The sequence below is a fragment of the Triturus cristatus genome, chromosome 3_1 (assembly GCF_964204655.1).
Source record: "Triturus cristatus chromosome 3_1, aTriCri1.1, whole genome shotgun sequence".
Classification (NCBI taxonomy): Eukaryota; Metazoa; Chordata; class Amphibia; order Caudata; family Salamandridae; genus Triturus; species Triturus cristatus.
The window spans coordinates 506,296,112-506,320,651 of record NC_140583.1 but is presented as its reverse complement, the minus strand read 5'-3'; the positions used below and the strand labels follow the sequence as shown (position 1 = coordinate 506,320,651).

Below are 24,540 nucleotides of genomic sequence, written 5' to 3'. Positions count from 1 at the left end.
TATTTATCATGGTTTGAGAACTCAACTTGTCGTCTTTTCCTCACTTATTTTAAGCTAAGCATGATTCATTTTAAAGTGCCCTTTCCAGGCCAATGTTTATGATCTCAAGAGTTACCTCCATGTCGATGTAACAATGTATGGACCCAAGGCACTTTATGTTGTTTTGCACATTATATTCTTATCCGAGGTCCATTTATCTTGCACCAGTGTTATGCTGGGCAAATGTTAGACAATATCGATTGGCCCTGGAGTTTTTACACAAACTGCTTATAAAAGAGGTTTGCTACACACAGTGCTTAATTTGAGCCGGTGCTTTCCAAAGCTCAGCACCGGCACTTAATGGTTTTCTGGTGCTCGGCACCAGCACCTAATTGTCAACACCAAACTTGGAACAGTCTACCACATGGTGGTGCTGCTCCTGTAATTTAAAGATGAGCAGAACAAGGGTTGTTTAGGAATACAATATCCATTAAAAATGCTAATACCTACCTCCCCAGCCATTCCTTTAGCTTTGGGGACCTGGAATAATCTGAACTGTCGCATTTACATGCGAGAGAGATGGTTAGTAGTTGTTTTGGCAGCGATGACAAGGGCGATGGGTGGTGCAAGCTGCAGTGGCCTCCTTGTCAGAACCCTAGCACCTAATATTTTACAAATTAGGCACTGGCTACGCAGCTACGCAATTTGTTACTTCTTGAAGAAAGCTATGGCCATTAGAAGAAGGTACGAATTATTGCCCCATAAAACAATTTGTATTTTTAAATGCTTGGCACTTTATGTTTTATTAGAAATTGTTCTGTTTTATCGTTTGCAATTGATTTGTTTAATATGTTTTATTTAAATTATTATATCCGTATGTAGAAATGTTTTTATGCTTTTATGGCTTATTGCCAAATAAAGATGTTTGACTGACTGACCTTGCAATGACAGCAGAGTGCTCCTCTGCCTAAACCCAGAAATGCTTGTTTATTTATAACGAAAAGCATCCTTGTTCTCGAGCTGAGACCTTAGGAAGGCCGACATTGTTATGATTCAATTAATAGCTGTGTCGCCTTGTGGATGAAAATAAATAACGACATTTGCACAATGTGTGTCGAGGCCTTGTCTGTGATTTTCAAGGAGTCGTGATAATGTTCCCACTAAGTGGAATCTGTGAGCTGGGTAGTTTCTGAGAAACTATTCCCGCATTGTCAAGCATGCAAATGTGTGTCAAAAGTAATCATGTGAAAGACAAGACAACTTAGGAAACGTGTACGTGGTGAAAAATTGAAGGGATCCTCCCCGGGCCTAATTAGGCCACATGACACCAGAGTTCTCCAAATGATCAAGGACAACCTGTGGTGTGCTGTTATCCTGGCACGTCAGTCTGAACTCGCCAAGGTTGGTTCTTGGATCTACTTCCCCTTTTGCGGAGGGAGAATATTTAACTCATCTGGAAGAGGTATCTTTTATCCATGGATGGGGGAAAAGGGCTATGCATCTCCATAGAGTTGTTAAGCTTAAATCTACCATTTTTCAGCTAAACCTCTTAATTTCTGGGAGTTGCTATTACAACGCCTATGGCTCTCCTCAGAGAATCTAGCAATCTTAACAGCTGGCAGGACATCCTTACCAGAACCCAGTACAGGGCTGTAAATGTGACAATTGATATTGCCTAAAAAACAGCTTATATGTTCTATACCTTATGTAACGTTTTTCCATGCCACCCTGTTTGGAAAGATGAAGTGGTTATCGGGCAAGACATACCTTGTGGTCAAAGGGTGCCAGTAGAACATTGCTTTCAAACACTTCTTCACAGCCACTATGATAGCTGACACTGGGCATGTCACTGATGCATTTAGGTACCCCGCTCCCATGACATGCCATAGCCTGAAAATTTAGGGCCACATTAATTGGCGATTATGATCTTAGTCGGACAGCCCCAGGAAGTGAAACCGGCTGGTCATTCCGGCAGGATTCCGACAGGCTCAATGAGCCCGTCTGCCAGCCGGAAGCCGGCCTGTAATCCATATGGATGTTGTTTTACGCCATCTGGATTACGATGCACGGTTTCAGACAGGCTTTTCGTGCCGGGCTTTCCGACATGGAAAGCCTGTTGGAAAGCTTGTTTGGGGCCCCCTAGAAGGACGCCCTTCTGTTTGCAGTCTCCGGTTGGGGGCCAAGTGGGCACCTATGGTACCCCCTTGTTGGTCCTTGCACCCTGTGCTAGGCACCCTAATGAGCCTGCCGTGCGGTGCACGGATAAACACAACCTCCCATTTTCCTATAAGAGCTTGTGCTTTGGCCAGTTTAAGGCCACAACACATGCTCCCATAGGGAAATGTGAGAATGGAACCGCACCATGTGCAGTCGCATTGTAATTATGCGCTCAGGACCGCCGGCTGGAGGACACTCGATCGGTCCCAATTCCGCGACGTCCGCCTGGCATCGTAATAAGCCCCTTAGAGTTTGTCAGATAGAATATTCCTTCAAAATTGTGGCAGACAACCCATGTGCCCGCTCTATTTACCATTGGGGTGACAGCCATGCTTCCGCTGGTGAAGTCATCAGATATTCGGCCATCAGTCAATGTACTTCAAACTGTTTACCCTATATAGGTCAGACTTTCCAACATACTTTTTTCTTGTTCTGGACCACCAGGTAAAAGCCTGAACATTCTGAACTGGAAATACTCGCTAGGAGAAAACTGCAAGTGTGTCAAGACAATCTATTTTTTTGCTTTGCTGAGCACCACATTAAACTTGGCATGCTCTGCCAGGTTACAAAAAGCATGTGCACAGGATCCAATAGGATCAATGCTTTTTTCCGTCTCTAACCACCCCCACAAGTGGTCACTTAAACAGAGGTATGAGGGACAGTGGTAGAAGTGGGAAAAAGGGAATGGCGAATGGGATAAGAGAGACAATTTAGACACAGGACCACAGCACTCTGCCTCGCCACTTCTACTGGTCAAGGAGCTCTGTAGGATGTAATTAATCAACCTCTATATCACAAAGAGATATCTTAAGTTAACTTGTTTTTATAATTGTAAATGGTCATACCAGGGCCGGTTTTGGTTCCCAGTCCGGCCCTGGTGCCGTGAACCACGAGGGAAGGTAAACCTGAGTTCCACCTGAAAGAAAATATTCTGCCAACCATCTTTCCACATCCCCATGCCTCATGGGCTGAAGAGACTCTTGATAACTTGAAATGAAGCGGGCATTGCTCTTACAATAGAACAGAACAAAGGACTTGTACTCTTCGGGCCAATTACTTATAACTTTTTGGAGCATTGATGTGTGCTGTGTGGCGTGTATGGCCACGATGCATGATGTCTATCACCTATTCCTACTCTCTGCAGGGAGACCACCTTCCTTCCCATGTCGGGGGCTCGGGGCTCTCTCTCGTGGTGCATTGTCATGCCATATGCCTGTCAGAGATATATGAAGGGATTCCTCAAATCAAAGGAAATATCCAATTGTATTTTTTCATACAGCAAGAAGATACTAATGTAAGGCCGGCATTTGGCAATCGTTTTCCAGGCCTGCGGTAGAGTTAGCGACTAGGGGAGAGCTCAAAAGGCCCTTTATGGGAATCTTGCTCAATGTGTAAACACACTTAAGCCACTTTTGCTGGCTATGACGTTGCCATACGTTATAGTGTTGTTGTTGTGAAAGTGGAAAAGCATTATAAATGTGTTGCGTTTCCTGTGCAAATCCACATATATGATTTCTAGTGCCTCATTCAGCAGCATTAGTTGGATAGGGCAAATGGCTAAGAACTCTCTTCTAGTATTCACATTATACTATAAGAAAATCTAAACTTTGAACAGGGATAGATGGGGCTAAAAAAGGACAGCAAAACACATTGCCAGAGTGTTGTTCTGCAATATAAGGGCATTACCAGACACTAATACATCATAGCATATACCACAACATTTAACATACTAAATGAGACCCGCCAGACATGGATAGCCACGTCTAACTCGGACCCAGCTGCTCCACATGCTGACTCCAGCAAGACCGAACTGAAAAGGGAAATGGCAGATAAAAGGCAAGGAGGAAGGCAGAAGCTGACCATTGAAACATGATTTGTAAAGGTAAACTAGAAACTTGAGACAGATCTGACAGTAACGGAAAAGACCTGCTGAGACACCACCCATGTCTGGAATACATTGCGAGAAATGTGTAATAACAAAAATAAAGTAGAAGGGAAGAGGAGCAAACTGACATAGGAGCGGGAAGCAAAGGGCATTAGGCACTGTCCAGCTAGTGCAGACCCCATCAGACACGGGCAGTGCTTACCTGGCACAGGAACAGGCAAAATAGCGATGTCCAACTCGCACTGCAACTCTGAAAAGTAGAATGTGCCGAGCTGGTAGGCAGACTGGCATAAGCACAGGTGACCAGCGGACACAGAGCAGCAGCCATGCCTCAGAGAAACAGGAGTTCTCTCCTAGGACCTGATTCATGAAGATTTCTGCTATTCACAAACCGATTTTACAAGTAGTGTCTTCACGAGTGTTGAGTCTTCACACTCGTGGCAGAGATTCCACACATAAAAATATAGGTCTGTCCTATCTTTTTATGTGTGGAGTCTCTGTCATGAGTGCGGAGACTCAGTAAACTTTGTTTGTGAATAAGAACAAATCTTAAACTTACCCTTACATTGTAAGTTTACCTTTGCGAATCAGGCCCTTGGAGAATGGAGCAAAGAATCGATTACTCCAGTGTGCTCCGGTGCACCCTGGGGTGACTACCTAATCCTAAGAGAGTGCCGCTTGGCTCAGTCTCTGCCTGGTAAAGCACGATATTGCCTCTGAGGCTAGTACTTTGGTTGGCCTGGCCCAATCACTGGTTCATGTTTAACGCACCTTTTGCCAGCACTTGTTCCAAAGCATCGAGCAGCATGCTATTGGTAAAGATTATCACAATGGATTTGGTTACACAGCATGTAAACAATACAGAATACATTGTCTTTACCTAACAGTTCCTCAAATGTATTTTATGTGGTTTTGAAGATGCCCACGCAGAGCTCAAAATGTTACAAAAACTAAAAATACCCAATGAATGATGTAAAAAAAATCACATCATTTACTCTTGCATAATTCCTTGAAAATTCCCCAAAGTTACTGTGCAAAATTACGTGAATTGTGTTTATTTCAGGTGCCACTTAATTACTGCTTCAGCTTTAGCTCTAAAGGGAATTAGAGGGTGCATTTACCATAATGGCAGCGTTCATACAAATGCTCTGCAACAAGACCAAAGCTTTTATTAATAATGTGTGCGTTGCTGGATACATCTTCATCTGGTTTTTAATGTTATCCACAGTGTTATAACTCACAAACTTTAGGAGCTCTATGTTCAGCTCAGCGAATGCTGCTAGTTCGTACTATCGCAGTGTTTAGATATAATACTTAGGATGTTGAAACAGCATGCATGGCAGGCACTTCATATACATTAATGCATAGCAGAAAAAGAAACATTTGCTCTTCTATCTTCATCTTGTTGATAACTATGTTTAAACAGCAGGAGGTACCAATTGACACAATGAAGCCACTGGAAATTGATGAAGAAGAAGAGCTGGAAAGAGTTCGGGGGCTGTTGGAAAGAGAAAAGCTTATTCGGGAGCTGGGCATCCCCGATCTGATCTACAGACTCCTGACTGCAGTCAACCGCAAAGCTTCTGCCAATTATGTACCTGAAATCTACTCTCCAGACAACCACGCAAGAAAGGCAGTAAGGAATTGTTAATTGTTCAGGCTTGTTATTTCAGTTGGGTAAAAATTCAGTGCTACAGTTGGGGATCCTTGTTGGTGTTTTCCATAACAATGTGGAAGGGTGCTGCTATAATTATGAACACTTTATATCATTATGGGAGTCTTCAGAACACAAGAGCTTTACAATCCCACAATGCAGTGCTTCCGCTTAGGCATATCAGTTTATTTTTACCAGTGCTATCAGAGCACCAAGTCCACAAGATATGAGCCCTAGGGTGGAGTATTGTTTTGGCTCCATAAATGATCCAAGTAAATAATACTTTTTAAGGCAAGTTTGCAAATTGAAGAGGGATTTAACATTATTTTCTCCAGCCTGAGATCCTTTTGAGAGTTACAGCCTTGCTAATATAAAAAAGCAAGTAGTCACCAATTTAGGTGAAGGTTGTTAAGTTATGCACAAAAGAGAATTTTAGAGCATTCTCAGTACTAGGGCATCAGCATCTGTATCACAGTCTTGGCAGAAGTACCTGCAAAATGCTTAGATTGTTTTTGTAGAGACTGCAAATATTCAGCCGGGAATCGTATCTCAGGAATGATGCTGCCACTCATTGAAGGAGCCCTGGGGGGACATGGTAAAGACATGGTAAAGACTTATTTTAATTTTGGAAGCACATTTTACTATAACATATAGCCCATCTGGAAATTGCCTGCTTAGGCTGTGCCCTGTAATCATCAAGTCTCACATTTCTATCTGTTCCTATCTCTAGGGGCAGGCCAGGTGAGACTTTGGAAGTGTTAGATATTCTATTCAGGGGTAAATTGGTAAATTCTGCATCACTTAAAGTTTTTTCATTCTTCGTCAAATGAGAAGTCCTAGGTTCTTCTAGTCCCCTGCAGTGGGGTTGGTGCTTCACCAAGGCATACTCTCATTGAATGGGCTCTTCTCAGCCGAATAGAGGCTCTCCAGCATGCAAATGTCCCCAGAATAATATGTTGTTACACAAATTAAATGCCAGAGATATTGTTCTAGCAGTATGATAATCTGGAGAGCACTGTATAAAAAAGTGTTCATGAAGTCGGGTATAATGCTACTTTTATTGAATTGAGGCAATGTGTTCATTTCTTTCAAGCAGTGTCCTGCCCATGTGGAATATTAAAAAAATGCTTATATCAATTCTAGAAGTGGCCTTCGAGGACTAAGGCGCAAGTTATGGAGCTTGTGCCTCACTCCTTTATAAACTGATTTAGGGCACTATTTAGGGCTTGACTACAAGTTTGGCAGTGCGGGAGCAGACCGCTATGCTGGGGGCCCGCTCCTGCACCGCCAAACCTGTGTGCCCACCGCCCGCCAAATTACGAGTTTCCTTGTGTCTGGTGGGCTTTTTTTTGGCAGTCCCATGGTGGTGTCTCCGAAAATAGGCACCTCAATGGGAACGCCAAAAACAGTAACTGCATGACATGGACATGGGCAACAGAGGCCCCTGTAGGCCCCCCTTTGTTTGAGGACCGCCATCTTTTTCATAGAGTGAAGACCTCCATGACACCGCTGGCGGTCCTGTACCAATAATATGCATGATGGTGCCGCAGTGGCACCACCAACATATTGCAGAGCCCATGTCCGCCGTGCCACTACCATGGAACATCGGTTCCCTAGCGGTTGTGGCAGTGCAATGGTTGTCCGACTGCCAAAGTTGTAATTGGGGCGGTCGAACCACCATGCCCCTGCAAGTTTGGCAGTCCTCGGACCGCCATACTCGTAATTAGGCTCTTAGTGTTTGGCAGATGGGATACTGTACTGCAATCGTGGCGCATCTCCCATCTACCGTTTTGTATTGCAAGTGCGTTGTAGTCTATGAAGCAGACAGTATATCCGCCAATTTTGGACAGAGTACTCTTTCTGTCAAACTTTAAATAAGGCCATAAGTCATTTTTTTTAAAGCAGGGAATAGCAAAAATCATGTGAATTATGGATTTTTTGCCTTCACCAGTTTAGCAGGTAAACAGTCGAGAAAGATGCAGCCAACAAAGCAGAACAAAGCCTGAGAAGGGTGGCCTTGGCAACAGAGATGGAGAGATGGATCCTTTCCTCAAGATAGGTTGATGTCGACTAAAGTAACTTGGTACTCCTACTGTCAAACAGCATACTATTGAAAAGAAAAGGGCAGTATGGAGGAGAATTTCCACCTTATTCTGAGCATCCTGCAACATCTTGTGATCTTAAGCTTTCTGAGTTCCTAAAACGGCAGATGATGTTTTTTGATCAAATGGTGCAAGAACCAATAAAAAACACAAATGTAGCGAGGATTGTTTTTCTTTCCTTTTTACTTACTTTTGACCTATATGTTTGATGTGATACTACTTTTGGCTGCTTAGGTTCCTGTATATCATTGATTGTATACTGACATGCTTGATATTTTGATGTTTTAAAGCTTACTAATATTCTATACCTCAATGGGCTGTAATCTTCGGAACTGGACCTTTCATAGATTGATATGCTGGAATCATTCCTTATTTTCAGGCTGAGAGTCCCTGATAATTTTGTGCATATCAGTAAACATGCCTCCTGGCAAAAAACATTAGCACAATCACTATATGAATACTCTACAAATATCAGCCAATGAGGTACTTCACACCTTAGAGTTCCCCTTAGTTGAGAAGTGTACACATGTTGTGCAAGTGAAAGTCTCTTGCAGAGCTCTGCTTTTCAACAATAAAATGTATTCTTAGCTTATTCTTACCACTGGAGGTCATCCAGCATACCATGGTTCACCCTTTTCTACTGAGAAGTGTTTTTCATGGGTTTTAAGCCAGGAAACTGTGTTTATACTCCATGGTTTAATCTTCCTAAGAGAACAAAATCTCCTTACAGGCAATGTGTTGCTAGTGGCCTTTGAAAAATCTATGCTGGTGGTACTCACAACTATTGCCTCTATTGCTTGTACCTTTAACAGAATCCTAATGGCCACATTTGCCACACATTTTCCTCCAAGACCCTCAGGGATAGGGAAAGTGGCTAATATATGCCCTTAGGGAGACTACCTATAAAGATGCCCCTCCCCTTCGGGGAAGAATCGGTGTGGAGCACCTCACTGCACCCTCCAAAAAGACATGCAAAAGTAAATATGAATTGGAGATAAAAAGAATTAAGTTGCCAGGGATTAAATAGCTGGATTCCTCCTCCAAGAAACTACTTCACAATTCATTTAAAAAGCATGGCAAGCCCCTGCTGCGGCACATACTTCTGTCACTTGCTGATGTGTTTTTGACCCTTTTATGTGCTGAAGTGTCTTTTTGAGCCTTGCACTTCCTATGTAAATTACTTTTAATACGATATAATCGTATATTTCGAGATGCGTGAATTCTACCATGTATGTCTCTTGACTGCCCTGACGCGACTTCCAATGAATTTCACCATGCCATTAATTGTACTATTTGTGGAGCTACAGCTAATCGTTGGTATTACACTTTTTTGTGTTCTGAAATAAAAAATACAAATAATAAAAAAGCATGGCAAGCCCTCTAATCCTATTGTTTGAACCCCTGGGAAATCTCAGTCAACCAGCTCCTCATCATCTGCCAAGACTACATCTGCTAATTCTTGAAAGGCATTGCCTCTAGGGAGTCTTTCTCTCTACAGGCACACCATCTCTTTACCGATTTTTGTATCATCAGCCGCTTGATTGCCACTTCTATTGATGATCATCTTGTGATTGATGTTACCATTGATGATTACTTTATCATAGATACTACTGTTTATGAACTTCTTCTTAGTAACTTCACCAACGGTATCATCAATGTCTTTTTAAAAAATACTGTTGTAGTTCACATGCAAACATACATCTACAAAGTTGGTTTTGTCACAAGAGTGACAATGTCCATCCCCCTGGCACGTAACTTGCCTAGTAAAGTCAAACTCTTTTTTTTTCTCTAATTGTGTCTGTCCTGAATTCCGTATCCATTGTCTAGTGCCCCAGGTAACAATAACAACATCATTCTGTTTCTGCGGGATCGAACTGGGCTTTGAATTAAAAAAAAAATGCTAGGTCCCTCGAAGGGGTACCCTACCACCTCCCTTCCTTTAGTGTTTGAATTGGGTGTGCAAAGGGAAGTTAAAGGGCCCTAACTTCAAGTCAATATAGTTAGGGCCCTCTTCAAAGCTGTCATATCTCAGATTTCCAGAACAGTGTTAGTGATTTGACTACAGAAGATATGGGTGTGTACCTTACCGTTTGGTCAGAGGTGGCCAAGTGTTTAACTGTTTCTTTGTCTGTCCTCTTAAGACTTCAGTGGATGAGATCATGTCCCACCTCGCAGGCAGAGGCAATCCAAACAGATAACATTGCTGTCTGTAGAAGCCTATAATGAATCTTTCTGCAGAGATGTTTTTGATAATCAACTTCGGGCCAAATGTAGGTAAAACTCAAATTGCGAGTTCTTAATAGTGATTTTTACAGAATCACTATTAAGAACTCGCAAAGTCCGATGTAGATAAAAAAATCGCTAAAAGATAGCGAGTCGGTAATCGCCCAAAAAAACATACCGATTTGGCATTTCCAAATCGATATTAACAATTTCGCATTACCGAATCGGTATTAGCAAATTTGCTATTTCAAAAAATCGCTAATTAGTGAATCAGCCAATCCAGTACATCCTGATGACCTCACAACCAGGAAGTGGCCTGACACATGCTGTTACACTGAGCGTGAAGCTGTGGGAGAGGCAGGGAGCAGAACCAAAAACCCAGGAGCTGCACAGCAACCACCTTGCAGACACCCAAAACAATCATGGACACACAGGAGAAGGGAAAGAAGGCCGGAGAGAGGAAGAGAAAACACACATTTAGTGAAAGGGAGTTGGAGGTACTAATTGAGGAGGTTGTGAAGGATCACGACCAGCTCTTCGTCAAAAAATCCTTGCACGTTCCAGAATCACCAAAAAGAAAAATATGGCTTGTGATCCAGGAAAAAATCAATTCCATCGGCGTCACCCCACGCTCGATAGATGAACTTAAGAAGCGCTGGTACGACCTACGCAAACGTGCCAAGGAGAGGGTGACTGACAGGCTCAAACAAGCCAAGCGGACAGGTGGCGGGACATCAACTGCGCCTGTACCAACTTCCTTGGAACAATTGGTGGAGTCCACCCTCCAGCTGGACAGCGTCAGTGGCATCAGAGACGCGGACAGCTCAGCCAGAGGAGCCAACAGACAAGGTAAGATGCATGCACAGCATGCTGTGCCCCCCCTTAACCCCAATCCCCAATGACCCAGTATGAATACCACTCAGTCCATGATTTGCCAAAATCCAGCAATGCATCATGGGAGATGTGGTCCCAATTAACACATTGCATAACAGTGAGTCCACTGAACCCAAATGCATGTCACACCATCAGTAAATAAGCAAGCGAGGGACAGTCAGTTTGATTGGCAGTCACGAAATTTATTAGAAACGCTAATGCTAGACAAGTGAGTAAATGGACATTCTGTATCCACAGGCGACCCAGCACGCCAGGCTGCAGAAGGGGAGACAGAAGAGGCACCCATGGATCCCAACACCCAGGATGAGGAGGCCCTGTCACCTGCTGAGGTCACACCACCACCACCACCACCACCACCACCGAGAGCCAGGAGGTATACAGTGGGTAGCCTCCAGGAGATGGAGGGGTCAGTGGAGGAGAGCATGGGAGTCCAGCAGTCCATGCAGGAAGAGGCTGAACAGACACCAGGAAAACAGTCCCCCATGGAGCCTGGCTACACAGGTGCCCAACGACGCCGACCAAGGGCACACAGTCCTGATGCACAGGGAGAGGAGTCCAGTGTTTTTGCAGGTCTGGAGGGGAAGATGTTGAAGGTGCAGCGGCTGCAAGGTAAAACAATGCGGTCAATGCAACGCCAGATGGTGGTCATTAACAAAAACATGCGGGACATGAAGGAGGGCATATACTGCCTTAACAGCACCGTGGCTGAGGGCATGCGGGACAAGGCAGAGGCTGTAAGACTGTTGTGCAGCAAAATGGACAACGAACGTGGGGCATAGCGCAGGGACAAACAGAGAATGGATGGGTACACGAAGGCGGTAAACCGGCTATGCACTGCCACCTCTGTCTGTAGCAGGCGCTCGGTGGCCATGCAGTTAGAGATGGCCAACTGCAGCCGTGATGTCGCAAGGGGGTTGGTCACAGTCACCAGTGCCTTGGAAGTGCTCCAGACCACACAAATCGCTGCCACAGGATCGGGGGATGGGGGGAAAGTGAGGAGGCAACAAGCCGCAGCAGTATCACTCCCCCAATACAAGAGTCCAGGAGGCGCAGTGGAAGGCACGGACCAGCTGCAGGACAGACCTCAGGGAGGACAGTGTGCCTGTGCCTAGTGAATGCAGCAGTGCTGCGCGTGGGCGCAGAAAATAATACCAGGCATCACCTGACATTGGGATATGGGATTTGTAAATTTGCATGGAGAGTATCTATGCCATGCTGGGGTTGTTGAGGCACTGTGAGGCCTTCATGGTGCGGCGGTGTGCTGTCCTATTGCCTGACTGAAGGTCAATAAAACACAGTACAACAATTGCAGTTACTCACTTTGTCTCATTGCTTACTCAGAAATAGTTGTGTGTGATATCAGCCCATCTGTGTCTCCCATCTGGTGCTGCTGCAACACCTGCAGCGGTGTGCTGTGGCCAATCCTCACCCTCATGCTCTGATTCAGTGAGTTCCACGGGTGTTCCCTTCTTTGTGGCCAGGTTATGCAGCATGCAAAAACAACAGTTGATGGACAGAATGCAGAACAATGTCATGCATTCACCCCACTACAGAGATCTGGGCCTAAATCCATCGTTTTTTTGCTCACCATGCTGTTCCAGTTTGAACCCAGCCAAATACAAATCAGTCTTGACCCTGTGCCTCATGGGAACACTCCAGCCCAAACTGCCAAGCCAGGTCCTCCCTGGACTGGAAACAAGCATCCTAGGACCGGTTTCGGGGTTTCACCCCTCTTCAGCCAGGATAGATTGATTCCAGTGGCATGGAGAGCACGGAACCCACGTCTGGGCATACCCTTCCCACTTGGGGTGACAAATGCAAAAACAACAGTTGATGGACAGAATGCAGAACAATGTCATACATTCACCTCAGTATAGAGATCTGGGCCTAAATCCATCGTGTTTTTTGCTCACCATGCCGTTCCAGTTTGAACCCAGCCATATGCAAATCAGTCTTGACCCTGTGCCTCATGGGAACAGTCCAGCCCGAACTGCCAAGCCGATCCTCCCTGGACTGGAAACAAGCATCCTAGGACCGGTTTCAGGGTTTCACCCCTCTTCAGCCAGGATAGCTTGATTCCAGTGGCATGGAGAGTACGGGACCCACGTCTGGGCATACCCTTGCCACTTGGGGTGACAAATGCAAAAATAACAGTTGATGGACAGAATGCAGAACAATGTAATACATTCACCCCAGTATAGAGATCTGGGCCTAAATCCATCGTTTTTTTGCTCACCATGCCGTTCCAGTTTGAACCTAGCCATATGCAAATCAGTCTTGACCCTGTGCCTCATGGGAACAGTCCAGCCCGAACTGCCAAGCCAGGTCCTCCCTGGACTGGAAACAAGCATCCTAGGACCGGTTTCGGGGTTTCACCCCTCTTCAGCCAGGATAGCTTGATTCCAGTGGCATGGAGAGCACGGGACCCACGTCTGGGCATACCCTTCCCATTTGGGGTCACAAATGCAAAAACAACAGTTGATGGACAGAATGCAGAACAATGTCATACATTCACCCCAGTACAGAGATCTGGGCCTCAATCCATCGTTTTTTTGCTCACCATGCCGTTCCAGTTTGAACCCATCCATAAGCAAATCAGTCTTGACCCTGTGCCTCATGGGAACAGTCATGGGACCCACGTCTGGGCATACCCTTCCCACTTGGGGTGACAAATGCAAAAATAACAGTTTAAGCAGCATGGCACATGTAGCTATTATTTTGCAGCAGATCAGAGGCCGGTACTGCCGTGCACCTCCACTTCTGTGGAGGCAGCGAAACCTGCTTTTCAGGAGTCCAAATGTATGCTCCACCACATTCCGCGTAGATTTATGGGCAACATTAAATCTCCTTTCACTTGGGGTAGATGGGTTGAGGTATGGAGTCAGGTTAAATGCACGCACCGCATATGCGCTATCATCAAAGTGTTAAAGGATGAAAGATTATTCACAGTCAGCAATGGATACATCAAAGGTATACATCAGGGTGTGTCGCATAGATTTACCTAGCAGGTATCCTTCTCCAAATTCACCCCCAGCAAGAAAGGTGTAGATCCCACTGTTCCTGAAGATGTAGGAATCATGCGTGCTCTCAGGAAATTTAGCAATGATGTGGGTAATGATGTGAGACGCATCACATATGACTTGTACATTGATTGAATGTGTTGATTTGCAGTTACGGTAGATGTACTCAGTAGCAGGGGGGGGCAGATTAGTATATGTGTCCCGTCTATGCACCCTATTACATGTGGGAACTCGGCCTTCTGATAAAAGTCCATCTTTGTCTTATGCAGTTCCGCCTGTGTGCTTGGGAACCGGATGTAGTGGTACATTCTTTGCATCATGGCATCCGGGAATGTGTTGAAAAAGCGTGACAGGCAACTCTGTGAGACACCACCAGCCACAGCTATCACCCTCTGGTAACTGCCGGATGCTCGTAGGTGCAGGCAACAGAGGACCTGTACATGTGGAGGTATTGCGTGCACCCTTGGTGTCTGATGCTCCAGGATTGTGTGCAGGTCACGTATCAGGTCTAGGATGGTGGTGGGGTGAAGCCTATACCTCTGTGAGTTGGAAAAGTGTGATGCGCAATCTGTATACGCGTTCCTGTCGTCTCCAGATCCTCAGTGCTGCAGCTTGCATCTGCATCCGCCTTACAATGACATAAAGGACCGCCATTGTGTTCACGCAGATGCATTCTGGGGCTGTTTATATGCAGTGCACCTGGTTACCACCTGCTTTGAGTCAGTGTTAATTTGCAACTCCAAATTAGCGATTTTTCAAGAAATTGGTATTTGGGATTTTATGTACATTGATTTGCGACTTGATTTTGTGATTCCCTGTTTAGCGACTCGCAAAATAGTGAGTCGGTGTGGCATATTGGCTAAATAAAGAATCGCTAACTGTTTTCTTTTATTTTTAGCAATTCTTTATTTAGCGATTCTGCATTTCTGTCTCTACATGTCGCATGGCTGAATTTCGGCGTTTGCGATCGGTATTTGGCTTCCTATATCTGGCCTTTTGGAATCCAAAAATATTTTTTAATTGCTAGAATGTCTTTTAGATAAATCAGTGAGTTTTCTGGAATTTTCTAAAGTTATTATCAAAGCAATATTTTTGTTGGTTTTCTTTCCAAGTTGAGAAAGGGGACCAGAAGAAACTCCTCTACAGTCTAAATAAACTGTGTACCCTTTGATTTTAACTTGGCATAAAAAGAATATCTGCTTTCTCCTAATCACCTTTGGCAGAAACTCACCTAGTAATATTTAAATATGTTTTTGTTTTACATTTTCATATAGATACACAAACCAACAGAGGCATTAAGGTCTCACACTTCATATATCACTGTCAAGATATATTTGTCAATAGTATACAGAATTATATTGAGATGCTTAACACACTATGTAAAAAACAGAGCACAACAAACCTCACAGGGCACCCTTTTATCTTTTACCGCAGACTGGGAGACTGGCCCTGTGTCGCACCAAGGTCTTCCTCTAGGGACCCCAACCCATAATAGGCCCTCCACTATCCCCATCTTGTATATATTCTGCGGGGAAAGCGCCTACTACTGTATGTCACTTTTTCTGCCGCCATGTAAAGGTCCACCCTCGCTTTCATTCTTCCACAGAGGGTACCTCTGGTGCGCCCCAGCACTTGGCAACATCTCTCTTGGCCACCACCAAAGCAAGTTACCTGAAAAGCAACTGAAAACGCAGGACATCCACGTCATTGGGAATCCCCATCAAGACAAACCTCTGTCCATGCGGGAGAGAGACTCTAAAAATGGTGTTATGTTCTTGGAGGATTGCTGTCGTGTATGATTGTGTGCTGGGACAGACTCAGAGCATGTGAATAACAGTCCCCTTAGTGGGATCACAGAACAAGCAGTTCAGAGTAGATGCCCTCTAAAAAGTATGTAGCTTGTGATGATCATAATAGACCCTGTGGAGTATTTTGAACTGTATTAGACGTGATTTGATATCTACCTCACACGGGTGCATCAATGCCACCTCCCAGTCTGTCTTCAAATGCCACACATCCTGTTGCCACCTCCCAAGTAACGGGCCCAGGGTATTCAGCATGATGTTTATTAATCGTTCTATAGGTGCAGAGATTGCTCCCCTCTCCAGTTCATCAATTAATATTTGTCCATCTAATGGAGCATATTCAGGTAGCTCTGCCCATCTATCCCATTGGCATGCCAGGAGTGTCTCAGTTGGGCGTACTTTGTAAAATGTGTCGGGTGTATGTGGTATTCCCTCTGTAACAAGGAAAAGGGCATAATGTCCCCCTGTTCTAAGATGTCACCCACCTTGGAGATACCTATGGTATCCCATGCTTCAAAGCCTCACAGTTTCACAAGCTCCTACACCCAGGTCCCTTTTCAGAGGGGTGATTCTCTGGTGATCTTATGAGCCCCTCCGAGAGCATTCGTGGCTTTACCCCATGCTGCCAGTGCGACCTGTGTTGCCGGTGGTTGTGGCTGAGAGCCCATCCCTCTGTAAAGATAATACAGGTTGGTTCTGTGTTCCAACAGAGCCCGTTCAATGTGAAACAAGGGGTGTCCCACTGGGTATAGATCCAACTATTTATATTTATCAGATGAGCTGCCCACTAGTACACCCCAATTTCCGGTAGAGCAAGCCCTCCATTGAATTGGTTACATTGTAATGTTTTGAGTGAAGTTCTTGCGTGGCTCCCTTCCCATATCAGAGTCCTCAGTTCTCTATTAATCTTAGCCAACACCCTCTTGGAGACTGGTTAGTAGGTACTCGGGGAGTGTAATCATTTCGAACAGGGACTCCCTCCCCCATCGGGGGGGAGGGCAAGCCCCTCCACCTTGCAACGTCAGCTTGAAATGCAGTGAGCACCCTCCCCACGTTAGGACCAGCGCAGAGTTCCCGCTGTGATGTTACAAAAATCCCTAAGTATAGGAAACCATCTTCAGCCACCCTGAGCCCATGTGGCATTGGCAGTCGGTCTGGGAGGCCGCCTGGGGTATACAGCACTGATTTGTCACACTTATTCTTATCTCAAAGAGAAGAGAGAGGGACCCAAACACCAAAGGAGAAGGGTACCAAAATAGACCTTCGTCACAGAAAAGCCCCCTTTGGGAAAGCATACATACAAAGATCCAAACTTAAAACAGCAACCCAGTATCACTAATATGAAAACAACGAATATAGGAAACACAAGATCAAGACATCAAAAGGACAATGCCAATTTATTTAATATATGCATATTCAATGTACTGTACAAAATTTATATTAAAAACATATGTTAAAAAGTCACAGTCACTTTATAAGTACAATTAATAATGACAATAAAAACCTGTAACCAATATGATTTGCTAATTAAAAAAATACACAAAGGTTTCTTATAGCAGCAACAATAACAATAGGGAGAAAAAGCAGGAAAATAATTCCTAATCGTGGAAAGAACCACTAAATCTTATATGGATCAGCGTTATTATATTTCATGAGAATTGTTTGTCCTATTATATCCTCAATAACAATTGTCCAAATATCATAGGGTATAAACAGGACCGCCTACCACAGCAGATCGTGTACACACTGAAGCCCAGATAGGAAATTACTCCACTCCCCAGAAAGACCATAAGTTGTCCTTCAGCTATAAGTGCTGGAAGTAGAGGCGCAGGGGGGAGGGGTGCTGCAGCACCTCCACAATAACAATGCTGGAGTTCAGATGGTGAAGAAGCAATAAAGATGCCTTTAAATTATGTTTTTATTTTGAATCATTTGTGGTGCGTTGAAAGCTAGAGGTCAAATGCAAGCTATGTCTCCTGACAAATTGCTGCTTATTGTTTTACATGGGGATTGGTGTTTACTTTTCTTTAACTGCAAAGTTAGAGCATTTTGTGAACTATCTGACAATCATGCTGGTGTACACGGGGTGATTGAAAAACAAACAAGCATTTGCAATGCAATAGGTCTCGCATTATTAAAGTTTGAGCTAATGGTGTTGCATTATTTAGCAATGCCAAGAGCTCAAACTTAAATAATGCGAGACCTATTGCATTGCAAATGCTTGTTTTTAATGTAGTTGAAAAAGAATGACTTTGGTTGTCCTTTCTTTTACAAAACATTTGTTTTTTCTGAATATTGAGTTTCAAAATTTGTTCGTGATTTTGCTGTTTTCTAGGAGGTTATTGGAAAAAATATTTGGAATTAAACAGTAGTATCCAAGGGAAAGGCAGTCCCAATTAGTTCAAGATCTTAGTAAGGTCAGAGGAGTCGATGCAAAGCAGAGGGCTTTGCTCCCCCTGGCCAGTACCTGCCTGGACGTAAAATCCCTCTTGAATAACATTGATGCTGTAGTCTTGACATTTGTGGTGTAGTTCACAGAAGTGTTTGTTAGACGGTTTGTTTTATAATAGTTATGTATTAGAGGAAGTTTATATGAAGCGTAATTCCACCATTCGTGTTTTTATAGCAGCAGGAGATTTTCATTGAAAACCATTGGATTGAAAGACTACTTTTCGGGTCATCACAGAAAAATCTTATTTAAAATGTGACAACACATCTTAGAATTTAAATTGTGTTTTGGCGGTAAAACACTAATTTGAGTATTTTTTTGTTTTAAAGTAATTTTATCTGATAAATAATTTTTCTGGTTAATACACCATTTTTTAGAGAAAAAACTATTTTGCCACGGAAATTATGGATAGAGGTTCAGTTTACATATTCTATCAATATTTTCTGCTTCCATGGTAGAAAAAGTTGAAGAATGAAACATTTTTTTCCAAAAGCCTAGTCTGTCATTTGATTCTTGATGTTCTATTTTACCACAAGGTTCGAGTGAACAAGTTGATACTAATATTTTGTAATCATGACTACGGTTAGGTAAACTTGGACCCTGAACTGTTGGAGTAAGAGGTGATGAATAAACGCCATTTGTTATGGAAGAGGTTGAGGAAATCTGCAAAATAGGGAGTTTAAAGATGCAGTTCATTATTAATGCTTATTTGAAACGGACTGTGACATATCGCATGACAAACATATTTTTGTTGTTTATGTCATAAAACAGCTATTTTAAAGACCTAAAACTAACTAATGGGAGCATGCCCCACCAATACTCAGCATCACCTCTCCTCACACCATGTATTTGCCACTAAATAGTTGATAACATTCATATTCAGAAAACAGTGTAATTTTAGTAAACACATATTTCTTTGTTCCCCCCCTTGTAATACAGAGGAGCAGATGTATTTTATGAGACGCATTATCATATTTTTGCCTCTGCCATTTCATTTTTCAGTACCTTTTTTTTGCTTGAAAGAACACCGCTTCAAAATCGTTTTTTATTGTGAACAAAATGTTTAAAACAAATTACATTAATACTGTAAAAATATATTTATTACATATAGACAATGTGTCTGTATGTTTACTTTGACACGGAAGACATGGTCAATGCCACATCCTTCCGAATGTCTGAAGAGAAGGGTGCCATGTCGACGGTCAGAACGCACCTTAGACCTCAAAGACAAAAAGGGAATGTGTGAGCATGACAGCTGTATTTGCGAGGAATGTGGACAAAGGCCACCTAGGGCCAACACTATGGGGAAGGTTAAAAGTTATGTTTCCTATTGTGGTGACTACATACGCCGGGCACACCATCTCAGAACACAATTGTGTGCATTGTAATCTCTTCAGAATCAGGGGCTGTTAAGATAATATATGGGTTTTTCAGGTGAAACCACAGTGGTGCAGAAAACCAGCAGGGGAGGCTTTTCACAAGGTGGGTTATCTGCTGGACAGCCGGAAGCAAAAGCCATGGTTGTAATACTGTAACGAGCTTTTAAAACGGTTGGAAACAGGATATTTCATGTCATGTTTCATGTACTCCCCCCATTGGCCGCATGGGATTTGGGATAGATGCACCCACCATGGACCAATCTAGTAGGACTTTTTCAAAGTAGTTGTGGCCACCCATGGTGGAAGACATGTAAGTGGAAGAAGTAGGAGCCACTTAGAAGGTGAGCTAGAAGCTGGGAGCATACAGCGGCTGATTTACCTTCAGTCTTCCAGAAGACTTGTGATATACCATAAGTGGGAAAAGAACCAGAACTTAGGAGCATACAGAGGCTGATTTTCCTTCTCTCTTCCTCCAGGACTTGTCTGAGTTCAGTGTCCCTTGTGAAGAGGAGATGTGAAAAATAGGACCATCTGAGAAAACCATTTTGCCTATGAGTGGGATACAGGATATGAACTTTGAACTTGATGGGGATATACCTGCAGTCCAAGTATGATCTAATCATCTGATATGAACTCTGCATTTACATTAAATGAAATATACTTCAAGACCTGTTGAGTGTTTTGTTTATGGCAAGAATTAATATAATACCTAACAAATTAGTAGATTAAATGTTAATTATAATATCAAACAAGGCTAGGTTTCTATATGGTTGGGTCATAAAACAAATAGGCATGACATTGGAGAGTTAAAATCCAACTTGAGCATTTATCAAAAATAGTTTGTAGACCAAAACCAGCTCCCATTCTTTCTCTTGCTGTCCGCTATGCCTGGCTCTTTGAAACACTTTAAATTGTATTTCAGCTCATTTTGTGATATTGTTTTATACTTCACAAGTTGTTGTCTTTTATACATAATAAAAAGGATCACTCCTCATCGAAGCACTTACAGCACCAGTCAACTTAGAGCCAAGGTTAAGAGAGCAGCAAATGCCAACTCCTATGGTCCCTTTAGCTGAAGTGGTCAGGCTTATTCCTTGTATATTCAAAATAGCCAAAATGTGATGCTTAAATGGTTTTAAAAGTGTCTTCTTTCACCCAGGACCAATATAATCTCTAGCAATAATCCTCAAACAGATCTAGGGTACTCAAATCAATTTTTGTTCCGTTCTGTTTAAATACTTTATTTTATTCAGCGACCATAAAAGCAACACAAATTAGAAACCACTTTGTTATATTAGTCAAGTGGATACAATATAAACATTTTCCAGTTAAAAGGACCACAATGTAAACTTTTAGATTAAATAAAATCTCTACGTAAAATCAAATTTAAATGTTAAAACATGATTTTAAAAGCAGATCCACGTAAAAACATAATTTTGTTATAAAATTCAAAGTTTATTGGCAGGTTATATTTAATAGTCAGCTGGGCAAGGATGTACAGTGGCAACTAACATGATTGTCCTCAATGTTTGAATTCTAGCGTTTGCGTAGATTGTCTGGTGGAAACAGGCCAGACTGCTCTTAAAAACTTTGCTATAGAAAAGACCATACAAGACCCCATGTCTGACCTGCAAATCCGCAAGGCTTGTTTGTGGAACTGTGTTCCAAGAAGTCTGCATAACGGGTACAATCCATAATTTACTTTGTCTTGTATATCCTGGGCAAAAAAAGTGGATGAGCATCTGTCTCCTGGGCTGCTCCACGGGCCGGCCAGGCTGCGCTACTCTCTGTGTGGTGCCCCCATTTACAGGTGAAAAGGATCTAGTAAATGGTGGGTCGCTCTCGTCCAGGTAGGTTTCGAATCTTGGTTCACATTTGTGGTTCAACAGGAAGTTAGATAGACTGCCACTACTAATGGATGTCAGTACCTTCCTCCACTCGTTAGTGCAGAAAGAAACTTGACCCCTTTTACTGAAGAAGCAGAGACGCACTCTGGGCATTGCGAAAGATTAGAAGCCCCCAGTACAAAAATAGATTGCTTGATGTAGCTTAGCCACTGCAAAGTGTTGACACATCTGGGGGTTATGAGAATATCCTTAAATCCGTTCCTAAAGCATTCCAGCTCATGGAACAGCCATAATCTAAGCCAATATAAAATAGGTTTTAATCTCACTGTGGCATCGTGTGGGCATACATTTAGGTCTATTCTAAAGAAAACCTGTAGCGTACCTTGGGGGAGTCCAAGCGCTGACTGAAAGAACTTATGTTCAGCAATCCCTGGAGATTTCACATTGCTATGGCCCCAGAGTTCATAGCCATCAGTAGCCGCAGACATGGCTTGGGCTCTCCAGATTTCCAATAGTGGGGACATTAGATGAAAATATGTATTTTTGGCAAAATTCAACGTGGCAGCAGCCCTATGATTAATAAGTAGCCCACTCGTGACTATCTGTCTGTTCCATGAGCTGGTGCCAACCAGATGCATACCCAGGTAGTCGAAATCTGAGACTCTCGCCAGATTAACTCTACCTAGTCTAATTGTTCCTCAGCATTGTTTGTGGGGATTATTAGCCATAAATTGTGTTTTGTCAGCATTTATGGCCAGCCCATTAGTAGTGCTAAACAGGTCAAGCCTTTCTAATAGTAGTTCCAGTCCTTTAGGGGTTTTTGAGACCAAGAAGGTGTCATCGACAAATAGTGCTGTGATCTTGACACCACCCAGGACCAGGGAGCCATTTACACATCCCATAAGGAAGTTGACTCACCTATTAATAAAAAGTAGAAAGAGTGCTGAGCAAGAACACATCCTTGCCTTACACCCTTATCTACTGGGATGTGATCTGTTAATTCAACCTCAATGCCCCATCTTACTTGGGTATAGTTTCCGGTGTGGAGTAGCATGGGAGGGATACCCATGTCCCTCAAGTTTGCCCAGAGTTTAACTCTGTGGACCATCTCAAAGGCAGCCTTGAGGTCCATGAATGCTATGTAAACGCCCCCTCCATTGAGATCTATAGTTTTCCACCTCAGCATCAAGTACCTAAAAACTTGGTCTACAGTACTTATTTTTGGGCGAAATCCTGTCTGATACGGGGACAAAATATTATTTTTTCCAACCAAGTATTTAAATGGCCCAGAACTTGTTTGCAGAGGTTCTTATGGGTTATATGTTTCACGCCTCTTTGGCAATAGTTTGCTGGAACCGATCTCATGCCTTTCTTGTATATGATTTGAACAAATCCCCAGGGATTTTATCCGGCACAAGGGCCTTTCCAAGTTTCAGTTCACAGATAGCCTGCTGTGTCTCAGATAGGGTGAATACCTATTTATCATTTAGGGACTCTTGGCAGTGCCTAAGAGGGTCTCGGCCCATGCTAGGTTGGGCTTCGAAGAGCAACTCGTGAGCAGGCAGATCTTGCTATATATTGGTTAGTTTGCCCTTGCCATAATGGGATTGAAAATGGACCACCCAGTCCATGGGTAGGATGTTGGCTTCAGGTGTCATTATGTCTGACTTATTTCCATGGCTAAATATATGCCAACGGGGGCTTGGTTTTTAGTTTGAATGGCTTCTAAGATGACCCCCATATTTGAGAGTCCCAGGTTCTCTTGGTATTTTTAAGGATTTCTTTATACCTGGTCCTTGCTTCCTGGATTAGGGATTGTTGGCCTTTTTTGATAGATTTAACCAGGGAGGTTTTTGCCTCTCTACACTTCATTATACCAAGAGCGATTATTAATCTGCGTGTGGTTTGGGATTTGTAGTTATAGTTTTGGTAAATGAAGTGCTCTTAAGAGCATTGAAACAATCACCATGGAGCTTTATTAATCCAGGGGGTTAAGATCGTCGTCACTCATTGATGCCAAAAAGGGTTCCAAATAAGTATATATTTGGCTTAGAGCGTAGGATTTGAAGCAATACTATCCCATCTTCTGTTTCTTCTGTTGTTGGTGACAGCCAATGCCCCTTTGGGCAAGTCTTTGGCCAGATCTGCTAAAACGAGTCCACCCTCAAGAGTTAAAAGCAAGGGACAGTGGTCACTTTCATATCTGTCCTTGACCCTCATATCAATCAGCAGAGGTCATGATTAGAGGTCTAAGAGAAAATAGTCGAAGTTGCTTCTATAAGGTCCCCTCCTAAATGTGGGCTGCCTCTTTAAATCCGAGGGGGTACAGCCATTACATGATCTCAATTGGCATGAGAGAGAGACATCTATCAATGGAAGTGCAACCTTAGAGGTGGTTGGGATACAAGCTCCTTGCTGACGGGGATCGCCATGGTGGCCGTCTTCATCTCTAGCTATGTCTCTAATCAGAACTGAAGGTTCTAAAGATATATTCAAATCACCCCCAATTATAATAGCGGTATCTCTACTAGGACTAGGTAGGCATTCCCTCAGGTTAGTTATAACCTCCGAGTCTGCAGCTGCGGGGGCTTTCCTATTTTACACATTATAAAAAAACAAGATTTTTGTCATTCCACGGCCCAAGTTGTAACCCCAAGATATCCTTGAAGTTGATGCTTAATTGTTTCACCTGGCATCCTAACCTAATACTGACTCTTATTGTGAGCCCCCAGAGGCTCTGCCTGAGCGAGACTTCCGCGCTGGCGTGAAGAAACATTTAAAACCATGCTTATCAGAAGCCATTAAGTCCCAAGTCTCTTGAAACATGATAATGTCAGCCTTGTCAATAGAGATCCCCCAGTCCGTTTGGGACCATTTGCCTTTTAGGCCAGCTTAGCTGCTCCCTAATCAGTTTGAGTTTATCCTCTAGAATAGCACAAAGTTTCTCGCACAGCATATTAAAACTAAACAGACCAGGGTTCTCTGAAATGATGTGTCTGGGTTAGCTCGACATAGACTTGTCTCACAGCTGCAGGGGTAGCAAGTTGGAGCAGGTAGTCCAGGGTTTGGGGTTCTTAGGATTTTTT

At 43.3% G+C, this 24,540-nt stretch overlaps 1 protein-coding gene across 1 annotated transcript in view; it reads left to right on the top strand.

The window, feature by feature from the left end:
- Positions 1–24,540, top strand: part of TTLL13 (tubulin tyrosine ligase like 13) — a 433,768-nt gene that overhangs the window by 290,256 nt on the left and 118,972 nt on the right. The window contains 1 exon segment of the mRNA XM_085644394.1: positions 5,508–5,717. Coding sequence (XP_085500520.1) covers positions 5,508–5,717 — 210 coding nt within the window.